Source organism: Culex quinquefasciatus, chromosome 2 (genome assembly GCF_015732765.1).
Source record: "Culex quinquefasciatus strain JHB chromosome 2, VPISU_Cqui_1.0_pri_paternal, whole genome shotgun sequence".
Taxonomy (NCBI): Eukaryota; Metazoa; Arthropoda; class Insecta; order Diptera; family Culicidae; genus Culex; species Culex quinquefasciatus.
In genome coordinates, this window is record NC_051862.1 from 74,470,525 (window position 1) to 74,487,722 (window position 17,198).

The 17,198-nt window shown below is 40.3% G+C and overlaps 1 protein-coding gene across 1 annotated transcript in view; it reads left to right on the plus strand.

Moving 5' to 3' along the window:
- LOC6045060 (putative transcription factor SOX-15) overlaps positions 1-16,853 on the plus strand; it is a 111,419-nt gene extending 94,566 nt beyond the window's left edge. The window contains exon 3 of the mRNA XM_038252635.1: positions 15,007-16,853. Coding sequence (XP_038108563.1) covers positions 15,007-16,751 — 1,745 coding nt within the window. The 3' untranslated portion in view covers positions 16,752-16,853. The remainder of the gene's footprint in view (positions 1-15,006) is intronic.
- Positions 16,854-17,198: the final 345 nt, after the last annotated feature.

Genomic DNA, 17,198 nt, shown 5'->3' on the forward strand with positions numbered 1-17,198 from the left:
ATTGTTGATTTAGCCCCAGACAACGACGTCGTTGTCGAGAGGTAATAGACCCGCGGTCACCTCGTCGTGTCGACTAGACTCTACCAACACCCTTCCCCTCGAACCTCGGAAAAGAATCCTCACCACCATAACTGGTCCCGCCGGGTACCAAACCTGCAAAGTGCAGACAAGTTCATAGCGCTACAAATAGTCCTAATAACAATTGAATGGCTGTTTTTGAACACTTTACTCGATTGTAAATTTGCTCCTCCGCGAACTCCCTCCCAACGTCCCCCTCCGCGAGTTTTGCGGTTTATTATTTATTTGTATGCAAAACTCCCACCTCATCGCTTCGTGAACTTCGCGAGGTCCCGTTGGCGCATAGATTCCGCGTGCCGCCGGGGACAAATCTGCCGATTCGGAGCGGGGGCTCGTGCGCTCACGAAACACGTGGTCATCATCATGCATATTAATGCGCGCGAGGTCCGCCACTTGCCCGTTTGCCAGCATATCGACGTCGTCGTGCTATCTTGTCGCACCCGCCATTTTGACGTTCCGAGAAAAACGCGTTTTAATGTTTGACCTTGAATGTTCAAAAACGAGAGCACGCAATGTAAACAATAACAAACACGTTTTGTTTGGCTCACCATTCTGTGCATTGTCCCAAAGTTTGGTTGAAGTTGGTTGCTGGAGTCCCGAGTTATAATTACAAATGTTTACGGTAGTCTAGCTGGTACGTGCGACAAACGCATCCTGACTTTCCTGGCCTGAAATCCCTTTGGCCTTTTGACGCACTTACATCAATTTTCATGGAGTGACAAGTTAGCACGACAAGATTGAAACTACTTTCATATGTAAAGTGACAAAAATGCACGGAGTTTTTTCGGTTTTTGTTGAATATCTCAGGATTGAAATCGAATTTTGGGGATCTGTGAAGGTCAAAAGGTAAGGCATTGTGAGCTGCACAATATGGCGTTCTTAACTCAATTTGGCCCAAAATGCACGTACGACAAGTTAGCACGATGGTGACGATATGGCGTACTACACCAGACACCCTCTTGCGGAAAAATGCAAAAATGTCCAATTGCAGCACGTTCGCCACAGACAAATGGACGGGATGACGGGGTTCAAATACGACGAATCAATCCGAACGAACATAACCTTACTTTTTGACAATGTCTCAAACTGTTTACGTCGAATTGGAACAAGATACCACACCGGCAACGCTTAAGTGGCGTCCACCCACCTGCTGCACTGTCCCGTCAGCGGCAGCTGACTTGAAACCGTCCATCGCTACAAAGGAACGGGACGGCCTGGGACAGAAAAAAAGTGTCAATAACCGTTGGTTCGGCGTGATTGGTTGACGGTGGCTGGCGAACAAAACCGTTTTGGGGTGACTCATGGCGGCGGCCGCCATGTCCCATGTCAGGTTTTGGCCAACTAACCACACCAGCGAGGTACGACAACTAGCTCACGTATTGCGGTGGTTTGGGTGGTGGTAACCAACGGTGGAGTGGGACAAGTAGACTCTTGAAAACAATGGGTGGTAATTAATCATCAATTACATACTTCGGCAACGGCCGGATTGATTGGAACGTAAAGCCAGTATAACGTGGTATAGTGGCATCTTCAGTCATTCGGAATCTGAAATGGAACGATGTTCTGAAATTATGAACTTCATGTCTACTTTGATGATAGATATTCCCAAACTCTGTGGCCCCTTTTAGGATATTCTAGTGTGTCCTTTATTACTGAAATTCAGATCTACCTACGTATCATCATTTCCTCACCTACCTTTGGTGGCATACGAACTTTATTTCCCCACTTACAAGATGTTCTTCTTTTCTTTTAAATTTCTTCCAATTAAATCTAATTTTTATACCCGGTATTCTCAAATTATTCCAAACACTTTCCAATTTCCTCCGGAATTGCACCATGCACCTGAAATCAAATACCACCCGAAGCATTCGAACCGACAGCTGAGAACATTCCCCAACAACGCGGAAGGTGCAAATTAAAACTTGTTCCCCCCAAAACAAGCCGCGTGCTGCGCACCACCGCTTCGGAATGTCGTGTGTTGTCCGAATTGACCATAGGTCAGGGAAGGTGTCCTCGAACAACAACCCGACGGCAGCCTTGGTGTTTGCTTTCGATTCTCAAATTACACTGCTGTTTGAACCTGAGGAATTTCGCACACCGCGCCGAAGGTGGTTGTGAACTAATTATAACTTAAGGTTAGGGTGGTCTATATTTTTTTTTGAATTTCTTTTATTTTTATTTAGATTTAATATAAATTGCATTTTATTAGTAAAATCAATTAATTAACCTAAATCTTTTCATGCAAAAAAGCTAAATAAATCAAGTATCACCCTAGTGTCACCCCTTAATCAGTTCAAATGCTGCTTCTTTTCCTTCTGGAAGTTCAGGAATTCAACGGCATACGGTGCCATCTGTTAGAAGTGGTCCCAAAGGGTCCCCCTCACACACACGTAACAAGCCTCGTGGTTGAGTTGTGGCGTGTGTCACACATTAGTACCCCGGTAATGTTCCAAACGGGTTGTCGTGTGCCTTATGGCGCGTCCCCATGCGTTGCCCCCAGTGGTAAGAAGCTGTCGGGCCATTCTCCGTGCTCGCTTTTTTGCGTGTTTCGTCAAGATTGCGGCGTAACTGATGCGTGGCAGCAGTGTTGACATGTGGATCGGGAACACGTGACAACCGGAGGGGGGGTGGGGGAGAAAGGTGTGGCTTTCTTCACGTTTTGATGGAGATTTTAAGATAAGTCACGAATTCGCACGATCAAACCAGATGCTTTTCTCATACTAATCAATGGGATGGTGATCATGAGCTATGTTTGAATAGCTTAAACTGATCTCATATATCCTATTAATTCTTCTCAAGTTAACTCTTAAGTAAAGCACTTTTCGATTGCAAATTCAATTTTACATAGAAAATTAGGTAAAAGAAATTCATGTAAAAAATATCGTTTTTTTTTCAAAAATCACATAAAAAAAATCATAACTCAGCGGCAACATTATTAACCTTACTCTCTCTGGCTCAAAAGTTGCGGATTTGAAAATAAAAAAATACGGATTTTAGCAAATTGAGTTTTTGTGGAAAAAAGTTAATAAAAAAATCGTTAAAAAAAATTCCGTGTGCCTATTTTTTCTGAACAGTCCTCATCAACACCTACAACTTTGCCGAAGATACCAAATTTTATATTTGCGTACCATTTTTCTATGGACAGGTTAACATTACATGGTGACACTAGTATGGGTGAACCAGTGACACAAAATTTTATTTGGTTTGAGCCAAATAAAAAATTATAAAAAATAAAAATGGTTAAAATATGTCGATTTCGTAAAGAATTGCTCTCTAGCCGGCATATTTTTAAGTAACCTTAATTTAAAACAAATGTCGGGCGTCAATAATTAGAATTTATGCAAATTGATTTGACCGCAGTTTAGAAAGTCCAGTATTGCTTAGCATATATTTTACTAATGCATCCATTTTATACAATTTATTGAATTAGAGAACTTTTAAGATTTTTTTTTAATTTCTACGGGTACTATAAATATAATTTTCTATTCATGTCTTTAAGTACTGTATATTAAACTATTTACAACAAAGTTTGACTATTTTTACAATCTAATTGTTGCAGGATTGAGTCCGTAAGTTTTGTTTTGTTTTGTTTTTTATTTGGAGGTGAGGAAAAGCCCCTTTGAGTTGTGTCAGAGGACACTCTCTCAGAGAGGCACAAAACCACCTCGTCTTAACGCATCAACAAGTTTACAAACTCCAATGATACAAGACGAGCATACTTAAATCTAACAATTATTACAATTAACGATTAACATTTATGTCACTTTCCTTAAAAATAATATCACAGAGTTCCAAAACTGATGGGCAATCGATTGAGGACTGGAGAAGGTCGGTAACGAATGTTACTTTAGCCACATCACGTCGAGTAGAGAGAAGGTCAAGTTGTAACATTTTGCGCTCGACGTAACATGGAGGATTCAACGGGTAGGCCCATAAAACGTGCGGTTGTGCATAACGAACAAATTTCCGTTAAACAGACTCGATCCGCTGGATACTGTTCTGATAAAAGGGCGACCACACAACCGAGCAGTACTCCAAAGTGGAACGGACAAGGGAACAGTACAATGCCTTGAGACAGCTTATTTGGCGAAATTTTTTAGCGATTCTAAAAATAAACCCTAGAGTTTTTGAAGCCTTCGCTGTGGTGTATGCTAGGTGATCAGAAAATGTTAATTTGCTATCTAGCATTACGCAAGATGTCCTTGACAAGAGTGTGTTAGTAAGTTTGTAGTCGAATGCAATAGCGGAGCGTTTCCGAGTGAAAGTGATTACAGCGCATTTGGAAGCGTTCAACAACATCCTGTTGTCCATGCACCAGTTGGCGAAGATATTAAGCTGGTCCTGCAGGAACAATGCGTCACTACGCGTTTCGATGACGGCAAACAGCTTTATGTCGTCAGCATAAGACAGCTTGTGGCAATTCAAAAGTAGATTGTTGTCAACAATGTTGGAATAAGAAGACAAGAATTTACTTGGTTGCTGTGCAAACTTAATTGAATTCAATGTGAAAAAAAATCTCAGCAGTGCTGATCCAAAGGGTAAAAAATACATTTTAAAACCTCAAACGCAAAATTTTTAATATCTTGCATTGGGTTCTACGTCAAAAATTCTTCAAATTTGTTCACACAAAAGTTGACTTTTTGTTAGGTTTTGTTGTTTTGTTTCTCGTGGGAAAATGCATTTTAAAAAATGAAGTTTTTTCAAAAATATTTTAAAAGAGTGCCACGAGTGCGGGGTTGGCCAAATGTCACCAAACTTGGGATTCTTATGTTTGAAACACAAACAGCCAATTATAGACAGATTTGGTGAAGATCGATGACCCAAATATTCTCGATTTCATTGGTAAGTTTTCAAACGAGCACTTACAATGAACTCTTTTTTATGAGCGATGAACTCCAATGCATGTAAAAAGTCACAAACAGGAATCAGGAAGCAGAAAATGGGACGCGAATGTCAAGAAAATCAAGGAATTCGACGCCAACGAGAGAGAATTGAGCGAAATGAGTCCGGAAATGGACATTTTTATCTCAATTCTGTCTTGTTTTGAAAAGATCTCAGTGAAATCGAGAATATTATTTTAAAAGTTTATGCACCTCAACCTTGGCCAAGGTAAAAAAATTGCAATTATTTTTTTTTTAGAGAAATTCCTAGTTTTATATTGTTCGCAATCTGCTAAGAAATCAAGGGTTGACTTGAGATATTTTTCTCTATTATGGCAATATCAAAACTTCCGCTACTTCACTGCCCAAATTTACTCATATTCGAGATTCATGTAGGAAATTCAGTTCCCTACAACTTCTTCGAAGAGTGCAAAATGATCTAAGTTGATCCTGATTAAGGCAAGGGTCCTGATTGCTCCAAAACGACTCATTCACTCGTGACTACAAATTGTAAGCGACAAAAACTGCTCTGACCGTTTCCTACCGTTTGTCGCTTCCATATCAATCGTTACAGAATACTCTCTCTTTGCTCTCCCTCTCACTTCAATCGAGTAGCACAGCGAATGGTTCAGAAAGACCGATTGCGTCGCCCAGTCGCTAAGTCGAAAAAGTTTGCAATTGGCTTTGTTTTAATCAGATATTGAACTGCTTAAAATCGATGTTATCAAAAATTATTTGCAATTTTGTTAATAACACAACATCCAAGACACATTTACAAGCAAGTTACATCATGCTAAATACAAATTTACGGCAAACTGTGGTAGTGCAGGCCAAAAGAGCGCCAAGCTGGCATGTTCTTAAATTCTCTCCTCTCTGAACGTATTCGTGTGTGACTCGGGTCGACGGACGGAGTAGGCAAAGACATTCACGAAGTATTTGTGTCGCTGGGGGAAACGATTGAGAAAGCCGCTGGCATTTTAGCTCGCCACGTTGCAAAAAAAGGTACTAAATAAGGCTTCTTATGAAAAATACTAAGAGATTTCATAATCATAGTTAACATAGCATGAAAGTTTTATTAGCATATTTGCTTTTTAGAGCTCAATCTATGATTTTATGAAAACTGGTGGAAAACTTGGTAAGAACATTCTTTCTCAGAGTACAGATTTTAAACTTAACATAACATCTCTCAAATTATGATAGTACCGTCAACTGGGGTGAATTGGGACACATGGGGCTAATTGGGACAGCAGTTTTAACCATGTTAGAGCATAATATTTTGATTTTTCTGGTTGGTTTCGGATAGAACAGACTCAGACCAACAAAATGTGTACATCCATTTCCAAATTTAAAACCTTTAAGTGCTCTAAACACTGCTGTCCCGATTCACCCCAGATGACGGTATGGAAAATTGTAATGGATGATTACAATTACTTCTTTGGACAATGGTTAAGCCCCTTAGAAAATAGAAGGATTAAGATAGGTCTTTGAGGGATAACAGAATGTTACATTGTTGCCTTCGACACCTGCTCAACTCACTTCTCTTGATTTGAATTATTCATCGTATACCCATATAAGAGGAAGTGAATACACCTTTTCGACGACACTTCTTTGTGTAAACAAACAATTTTTCGCAAAAAGAAAACTCTTGCATGAAGTACACACACCTGAGCTTATGAAGTAAAAAAAGGGTAATCAGCGAACGATTGAGGTCTCGAACGTCACCACCATCGGTGTATGCCGATGAATCCAGAAAGAGTTCCATTCCATTTCGGAGTCATTCCACACGAAGCCGCACTGTTGGGTACAAAGAGTTATTAAAAATTCCACTCATCGAAAAAGACCGATTTATTTCGACTTCCAGGAACCGTCCCGTTTGCCGGCGGTTCGTGTGCGTACGAAACTCGGCGACTCTCTTTGTTGGCGCGAGTGTCGCCTGGGACCCCCGGCCATGGAACTCGGTGCGGATGATGATTGACGCCCCCCCTTCGGAGGAACCTGCTGGCGCCACACGCCTCAACCCGGCGACAACCCGGCGACGACGCGCTAATGATTTATGGAGTTCTGAGTTGAGGTTGCGTCCGCGCGACTTTGTAATAAATCGTAATAAATGTAAATGTCCCTTCTTTCTTAAAACAAAGTTGATCACGACAACGGTGGCGAGTCGTGCTGAGGCAACGGGTTTGTCCGACCGGTGCGTGTCCATCATGCGTGGTGGCCATTTCCCGGTCCGATTTGGGGTCGAAGTCGAAGTGATGACCGCATTCGGTGGAGAAATGCGTGCCTCACAAACGTTTGATTGGACCCGATTAAGGAAATTCATAATCATGTTTGAAGTGCGTGTACGCATGGTTATTTTTAGACCATGTTGGTGGATCTTTGGACACAAGCCCGTGAACAGTTTCCGGTTATCGTTACCGGTACGTGCCTCGGTATGGAAAGGCACGCATTGCACGATTCGAGTGTTTAAATTTTGGGATCAGTTACTAGGTACCTGTAGAAAAAACTATGTTTAACATTTGAATGGATTATGAACTCGGAATATATATACTACTTCATAACACAAATGCGAGGATAGTAGATTTTTGAACAAAAACGTTACTTAATCCACTCATTTATTTTCCTCTCATTTATAGAGGGATTACAATCCTCTAAAGTGTCCACATGGTTTATGGATCTCCCCTTACGTGATCGCAGCACCTAAGAGGTCCTAATAAAAATAAGTGACGAGTAAAAAAAAATACTTCCTAAAGACTTTTTGTCAAGATTATACAGACACCGCCTTTCAGGAAAATGGCATCCCTCTACAAGGCTTTTTTCGTGGCGATCAGACGGGACCATTTGAGGTTATGGAAATTCAGACCATTTTTTAAACTGCTTGTAATTTTAGATAGGTAAGTCAGATCTTGAAAATTCTTAATGCACAAGAAAGGTTTTCTCATAAGCTTTCTAAAAATATATAACATGTGAGGGTTTCATGAAAAAACCACACTTTTTACCATAATTTTAATTTAATATGAAAAAGTTTTTTGACATAACTTTTTAAATACATGATAAAACTGCATGAATTTAAAAAGCAACTTAGGGGACGTTAAGACGGATCGATTAAAACCTTTCCGGCCAAAATCGATTGAGCCTGTGACGAGATATTCCAGTGACATTGATTCGGTACACATGTCTACATACAGCCAAACACACAGACATGTGCTTAGCTGGTGATTCCGAGTCGATATGTACAAATGAAGGTAGGTCTAGGAGGTCTAACTTAAAAGTTCGTTTTTCGAGTGATTTTATAGCCTTTCCTCAGTACAGTGAGGAAGGCAAAAACTGTTGATCGGGACGGAAGATCAAGCATAAAAAGTGTTAGGTACCTGTTGTTTGAGTCCACTTCTAATCCATAAATATAAAATACGCAGAAAAAAAACATTTTTAATTTTTTTTATTATTATGTCTTATACAGTCAACTATCTGGCTGTCCATTTTAACAATATCAATATTGCGCCAGCTGCCAATATTTTTTTCAGTCCCTTCGAGAAGCATGCTTTGATTTTTCGTTCTATAATTTGATACATACCTACCGCTCTCGACGGTCCCTTTGATATCGACAACGAGAGAGTCCACTGTATGATAAAAAATGTCATCTTTTGAGCTATTGTAAAGATTGATCGAATTTTTTTAATTCAGCCATTTTCATTTTAAATAAATATCGAAATTGTGGCTTAAAGTCCAAAACTGCAAAATATTGAATCAAAATGAGATTTTTTTGTTTCTTTTCTTCGGTATTTTTTTGCTTTTTGCCTTCCTCACCTCAATGAGGAAAGGCTATAAAATCACTCGAAAAATGAACTTCTTTATTTGACCTCGTAGACCCACCTTCACGTATACCTATCGACTCAGAATCAAATTCGGTACAAATGTCTGTGCGTGTGTCTGGATGTGAGTCCGTGCACCGAAAAATATGCACACGATTATCTCCGGATTGACTGAACCGATTTTGACCGTTTTGGTCTCATTCGATCCGTCTTGGGATCCCACAAGACCCTAGTTAATATTATGAAGTTAAGTAAAGTACTTCAAAAGTTATGCTACAAAAACGATTTCGAATAAAGTCCGGAAGATTGTAAAAAGGGTGGTTTTTGTAAGAAAACCCGTCATGCTATACGTTTTTTTAAAGGTATTTAAAAGAACTTTCCAACGAGCCCAAAACGTTGAAGATCTGACAATCCTATCAAAAGTTATGAGCACTTAAGTGTTATTTATGCACTTTTTGGAGGCCGGATCTCAAATATTTTGATGAAAACGTTGTCCGGATCCACCATGCGACCTGTCTTTGTATAGGTAATCAAAAGACCTTTCCAATGAGCCTAAAACGTTGAAGATCTGACAACCCTATCAAAAGTTATAACCACTTAAGTGTTATTTATACACTTTTTTAGGCCGGATCTCAGATATTTTGATAAAAATAAGTCTTATTTATACTCTTTTTTGAGGCTCTGTTGTGTAACTTTATGAATGTAAGGAAGGCACCACCCACCTAAAGGTGGATTAAGCAACGTTTTTGTTTTATTTTTCAACTTTTTTAACAAGTAATATTTCCTGATTTGTATTGTCATAATCTAGGTGCTGAATAGTGAATCATCCGTCAAACCGTCACCGATTACAGTCGCATTGGACTTGACCAAAACGATAAGGGCGTTGTAGCTTGAAGATGTCAACCGCAATTAGGTTTTACGCCGACTCGATTTTTAGGTTAGAAATTTGACAGCTTGGCTGCACTGTTTACATTTTTTGCACGTGTGTCTCAGCGAAAATGTGTGTGCGTGTGCGCTCGTGACGTCACGCTGTAAAACCTAATTTATGACTCCCGTCGGATGTTACAGGTCATCATAAAATCTGCAAGAACATCGCAGGAACCCACCACAACCTTACCGAGCTCTAGCACTATCGTTCATTCGAAGAACACAACAACACGAACATTTTTTTTTAATTTTCGAACCGCGTATTCTCGGACACCGAAATTGACACCCATTTCAAAACAAAAAAAAAAAACTTCTTCTCAAAAGTCACAAAAAAATGATAAGCCATTTTGAAAGTCAGAAGAAGTCTAGTTTCATGTAAGTCAGCAATATATATTTTTTAAATTTCCGAAGAATTTGTTATTTAAAAAAAAGAAAATCAACTTTACATTGTATTGTTTTTAAATAAATGTTTTTTTTTACTATTATACTTCTTATATTACTAATTCCGTTGCGGTGCAAATGGATGGTCAAAAGTATGTTTAAGTACCGTAATCTGGGGTGAATCGGGACTACAGTCTGAATAGGGACAGCAGTTTCTAGAGCACTTAAAACTTTTAAATTTGGAAATGGATGTACACATTTTGTTGACCTGAGTCTGTTCTTACCAAAACCAACCAGAAAAATCAAAATATTGTGCTTCAACATGGTTAAAACTGCTGTCCCAATTCGCCCCATGTGTCCCGATTGACCCCAGTTTACGGTACTGTTATTTTTGACGATGAAAGGTCAGCCATTGAGTCATTCGAGAATGACAGGAAAAGCAAAAAGTTTTTTACAACGAATTTGCAAAAAGTTCTGTTAGACGCTCTTAAGCTAGTCATAAGTTAACATTGCACGTCAAAATCTCAAAATTCACAATTATTTTAATGTATTGTCTTTACAAGAAAATTACCTAATAGATTAGATTTTCTGGAATCTTAGTACTGCTTCTAAGTAGATCAAAAAATCTTCATGTTCTCAGGCTTAATTCCCAAATCTTAAAAAAATACCAGATTTAAAACAAAATCCCTGAAACGAAAATCAACACGAGTAAATATCCATAATTTAGGCAATCGGTACCCTCTTCTTCCTCTTCCAAAATGTTTGTCATGTACTCGACGATGTGTGCGGTCAAATAATGAAGTTTTATGGCCACTCCACACCACAGCGGCTGTCCAAGCCGGCAATGTCCAAGTGTCCCTTTGAGTTCCAGGGAAATCCTCCAAAACACACGCGTTCGCAATCACCGCCAAGTTGCAAGAAGAAGAAAAAACTCCAAAATATAATTGGCACGCGCCTTAACACATCCATTCTTTGGATTCAAGAATTTTCACACCACAGACCTGCAGCGGACCCGGCCGAGGGTCCTTACGATCTTACACCTTTTTTTTCTTCTCGCACCTCAGATATTGTACTCCTTGCCCCCTTTGTTGGCCGGAGTTCTTTATCGCTTCGCGATCGATTGTGGACGCGACCTCGTGTATTTGCGAAGGTGGATAAAAACCTCGTGCGCGAGAGGCAATAAATTATCGCCAGGTTTCGGGGTGGTTAAGACCTTCAGGGGTCCGCCACGGTTTGGAGGCTGTAAATTATAGGTTTTTTTTCTTCTTCTTCATGCCAGCGAACGTTCTGAACGTTGAACAAAGTTGTTGCAACGTCGTCGGCGGCGGCGGCAACAGACCACTAATCAAGAGACCCAAGGAGCAAAACTAATTAATCTGCCTTGGAAATCTCATTTCCACACAATTTCAGCAAACATGACTGCCAACTAGGTCGAATGAATTTGTTTTGGTTCTACCGGCCTGACCGTCACGGGGTAGCTTGGAGTGTGGTTCATGCAAATTTTTGTGCTGCGGTGTGTTTCTCGCGCGAGGGTTCCACATTTCTTAAGGTTTTATTTTTTTCAAACCGTGATGTTTGTAATCCATCAAAAGACTGCTCGGGCTGAGGGCTACCGGTGTGGTGGTCGGTGACGAGCTGCTGCTGACATAGTGGTTAGTAAAACAGTCACCACTGTGGGACCTTAATGGCAGGGGTGCCCAAAATCGCATGGAACAAGCGGGATTGTCTGGAAAACTGTTCTCCGTCAAAAAGAGTCTTTCGATTTTTTTTTTAACTTTGAGCAAATACAAAAAAAAACCTTATTTTTTAATAGTAACAAAGAAAAATAAAACTGTTATGCATTTATTTTTTATACCACATAAACTTTTGATGATCATCCTTAACTTTATTAACTCTTCTAAAACACCTGAAATATCAATATATTAACCCTCTACTGCCAATTTTTTTTCATTTTTTTCCCGTGTTAGGAGGTCTATTTAAGCAACTTTTGTTTTACGAAACACTTTACTTCTCTTGTTCAATGTTTTTCTTGTTTTATTTTTAGTACTTGCATTTGGGTCATTTCACCTCAACTGTACACAAAAAAGTACAAATTTGAAATCGACTGTTTCTGATCAAGCTCAAATTTGGTGGAGCTATTGATACTATCAAAACATGTAAGAATCCCGATTTTGATCCAAATTGGACCACCCCTTCTTTTTTGGCACCCCTTTGCGATTTTCGTCATTTTTTTCAAAAAACCTCTTTTCAAAAGGCTATATCTAGGGAACAAAAAATGATAGAGCAAAACTTGACAGTTATCTGACGCTGAATTGACAAAAAATTGACGCTGAATTGAATGGCGTCATCAGATTTTCAATTGGAATCAAACTTTGATGCATTTGCTCAATTGAAAACTTTACACGCCATTTTCTCAATATACATGCGATTTAATTTTGAATTAAATGTCACCATCGTTTTCTCCAGACGATTTTACATAAGAATCAGTTTTTCGGATGTTGGGTGAATTTCACGTTTTACAGTCTTTTTAAATTTTTGGTTTGTTTTCACATTTTCTGCTATAGAATGGCACCAACCTTAACTGCACACTTCTTTTTACTGAAAATAAAGGAAATATTAGGGAAAACACAGCCAAAGTTGACCTCTAAATAAATAATATTTTTAAAAACATTGGCAAAGTCATACATATAAAACAAGTTAAATTTCTAACCTTAAAATTTTCTTAAATTATAAGAGTTCTTGTTTACCCAAATTATGACCAAAAATTCGATTTATGACACTTTGGCTCAATTCTGAGGAAAAAATCAAATTCAGCGGGTAAAATTACATGGAAAAACATATATTTAAACAATTTTCGAATTTAGTGAGGGTGGTCCCATATGATTTTCTCTTGAAAATTAGACTTTTTCAAATGAAGATATCTCGAATTTAAAGAAAAACATCCTTGAGATTTTTTCAGCATTTTAAGTCAAAATTAAAAATCCGTTTTTAGTACTAGATCCCATTTTTCAAATGCAACCTGGTGCTTACAATTTGGCTTGCGCCTTTTTGAGATATTTAAGTTTTAAATTTGCATCTTTTTTATTTTAAAATGGCTGTAAGTTTAAACCCTTTAGTCCAAATTGACATGTCAAACAATAAAAATGTTTGTTTTTTAGAGCTTTAAAAGTGCTCCGAATATCACTTTTATCTAAAATTTAACCCTGAATTGCCACGTTCAAAAAACTGATTTTTGAAAGTTTGCTCAGATGTTTTCTATGAATTTGGTCATAGAAAGCGTAGAATACGAGATAAAATTTTGGTGTCTTCGACAAAATTGCTTGAATTGACAAGTCCAACAACTTTCTACAAGACGAAAAAATTCCCAAAAATATTCCTGTAAAGTTAGACTTTTAAAATCACCCTACTCGTGAACCACCCTAATTTTCAACAAAACCAAAAGTTGGCCCTTTCCATTTGCAACAACTCCTTAAGACACCAAAGCTCCAAAACTTTACAATTTTTCGGAAAATCCATTTTCCACTTAATTTTGCGATCTAGACCACTGTGCTTTTTAATGATCAAAAATTGGTCGAAAATAGTAGTTTATGCAACTAGTTGCAAAAAGAAGTTTTTTTCAGCACGAGTCGTACATTTATCCAACGAGGTTTACCAAGTTTGATAAATACGACGAGTGCTGTTGCAAATTCAAGTTTTGCAACGAGTTCCATGCAACATTTTTTGCAATTTTGAAAAATAATCGCTAAATGAGTTTTTCAAGAAGAAACCAAAATGTGTTGACATTTTTCCGACTCAGTAGTCTCTGAGCAATGAAATATTTTGTTCTGTCATATTTTTTCAAACAACCGTCGGATGAAGTTGATTCTCGTGAAGATGAGTGATTCACTCACATATTACGACATTTATGGGAATTGAAGCGGCGGGCGACTCTTGCTTCGTTACTTATTTTATTTTTTTAGAGATTATTGCTTGCTTGTTTCCTTTAAAACTGATTTCCACTTGATATCCAATGAAAATGATTTTTAGAAGCAAATATGCCAACATCTGGTTCCGATGGAAATACATTCTTTTCCTCTAGTTGATATATTTCAAAACAGTTCAAAACAAACAGAAAAGTACTACTTTTCAGCACTGTTTTTTGTGAGGAAAAGTAGGCCGTTTCGTCTCTCCCGAAGAACTGGAAAAGTTGTCAGTTACATAGCGGAATTGTAAAATAGGATTTTTGGCGATTGTTTGGATCGAAGCCAGGAAGGGTTAGGTTGTACAGGGTTAATCATGAATGAAATTTGAAAATGATTCGATCGCTACACTTCAACTATTTTTTTTATTTTATAAAAAAATATAGTTTTTCCTAAAGCATAAAAAGTTAGAGCAAAGCAAATGATTAATTAGGAGTAGTTAAGTTAAGCTATGGTCCAAAAAAATGTTGTTTTCTTTTAGCATTTCATATTCATCCATAAAGATAATGTTATTTACATTGCAAAACCCTATTTGCCATTTGGAATACGAGATTTTAATATTTTAAGATAAGTTTAAGAGATTTTGACAACCACTGCTCACAAGAATAACCGATTACAAAATCCGAACACATTCGTTCCAACGCCGTTCAGCCGGCCACAACCTGCGGTCTCTGTTACGGCGTTCCGTTGCGCGAATAGATCTCTTACCGCGCACGTAGAACTGTTGCTCTCCTCCCTCGCTCACTAATGTATGCATGTTAAAATTCAAATCAGTTTTTTTATTTGCTTGCTATTTTCATAGCACTACATGGTCTGCTAGTTTTACCCGACCACCTTCTGCTTCTCCAAGCTGTGCCGTAATAAAGTTGTGTTATGATGCAATCCGTCATTTCCGTTATCACGGCCGGAGGCCGCTTTTATTCACACTTTCGTATGATTAATTTGGTTTCTTTTTTTCTCGATTCTCCGCAGGTAAAAAATGGCGCTCGTTGACACCGCAGGATCGACGACCGTACGTTGAGGAGGCCGAGCGGCTCCGGGTGATCCACATGACCGAGCATCCCAACTACAAGTACAGGCCACGCCGGCGGAAGCACACGAAAGCAAGAAGCGGTGGTGGTCCGGGTACGAATGGAACGGTGGCAGCAGCAGCCCAAGTCCAGGTGGCCAACAATACTCAGAACGTGAGCAATTCCTCGCCAAGCGAACTCAACTTTGACGGAGACTCGTCGCAGCGGATGAGTCCGTACACGTACAACCCGCACTACTATGCCGGAGCGAACAACGTGCTGAACACGCCGGAGTCAAGCCCGACGCAGAGTCCCGAACCGATCGTGCCGGCTTCGGCGGCGATGGTGAGTGGAGGAAGGAAACAGGGTGCGAACTCCTCGGTGGATGTTGGTCAGAAGATGGACGACGTGTCGTCCGCGCTGCCAACGCCGGAGATGAGTCCGCTCGAGCTGGAGAAGGAATCGTACAATGGACTGCACCCGAGCCATAGCTATGACGATCTGAAGAGCAAACAGAAACTCAACTACGAAAGCTACCACAACAACCACATCAAGAGCGAACAGAAACTGCCCGCGACGTTCCCCAATAGCTACCACGATCATGACGGTGAGATCAAGCGGGAGTACAACCCGTACATGAACTCCAGCGTGGAGAAGCGGTACACTTACGAGCCGGCCACCAGCATGTCCAACGGAATGCACCACGACAAGCGAGCCTATCTGGCTGCGACGTCCGGCTCGACGACCACCACCGCCATGGTCAACGGCATGTACGTCATGTGCACGAATCGAAGCATTCTGGACCAGGGCCACATCGTCACCGGTACGTACTTCCCACCGCTCGCCACGTCCGAGGATCACCAGACGCTCGGTACCACCCTAACCACCAGCCATGTGCCGCATCTCAGTACAAACAGCAATAGCAGTAGCAGTAATCACAACAACAATAGCAACAACAACAACAACCCCGCCAGCAACGGTTCCACCCTGCCCAAGTCCAGCAATGGACTGCTAAGCAGTGTCCACCTCGGCGGCGGCAACCCAGCCCAGATCCCAACGTCTCAACCGTCCCAAAACTCCCTCACCGCGGAACAAATCAACAGCTACTACGGCGTCAACTCCATCTCGTCCGCCCTGCCCGCCTACTCGTACGCCTACAAGGACTACGGCATCACGTACGAGACGCACCCAATGGCCCAGGACGAGGGCATGGACTCGCGCGAGCTGGACAAGTACCTGAAATACCCGGACAGCAATCACAACTTCAACAGCTACGAGTCGTACCATTACGGCCACCCGCAAACCGATTACTACAACTATCACCAGCAGAACGCGTCGCTACTGGCGCAACAGCAGCAGCAGCAGCAGCAACAACAGCAATCCCAACAACAGCAGCAACAATTATCGCTGGGAGCGGCATCCCCTGCGGGAAGTAACCATGGTTCAACGGGGACGGGTGCCGTGACCACTCCGGTGGCGCTGTACGCGGTACCGCTGCAACATTCGCAGCTTGCTGCGCAGCAGCAACAGCAGCAACAACACCAACAACAGCAACAGCAGCAGCAGCAGCAACAGCTAGCTGCGGGTCATCATCCTGGTCATCCTGCGCATGGTATGGCCGATATCTATGTGACCAGTGAGCAGTTGAAGGATGATGAGTTTAGCAATATACTGGCTGGTGTGAGGAAGACGTGCTATAGTAACTAGAGCAGGGGTTTGTGAGAAAAGTGGTGGATGGCAATGATTCGAGTCGATGTGGAAGAAAAGTATACGAAATTCTATTTATGGTTTGTTTTTAAATCTTTTGAACATGAATTACAGCTTTCTTAAAGTGACTTGACTGTTCCAAAGTAATAAATAGCTCAAATAAAAGTGAGCAAGCAACTCTCCATTGTTGATACATCTGAAAAAGATGATTTAATAGCGGAAAACGGCAAAAGTGATAAGAATCAGTCGAACGGCTTAGAGTGATTAAAATGGGTACATTTCCCATATGATAGATTTTCACCAAGTCCAAGTCGAATGAGACCTGTTTGATCAAAATCGGTTCAGCCAGTGCTAAAAAAACTTAGTAACAATTTTGGCCACACACATACACACAGACATTTGTTCAGTTTTCAATTCTGAGTCGATAAATACATTGATGTGGGTCTT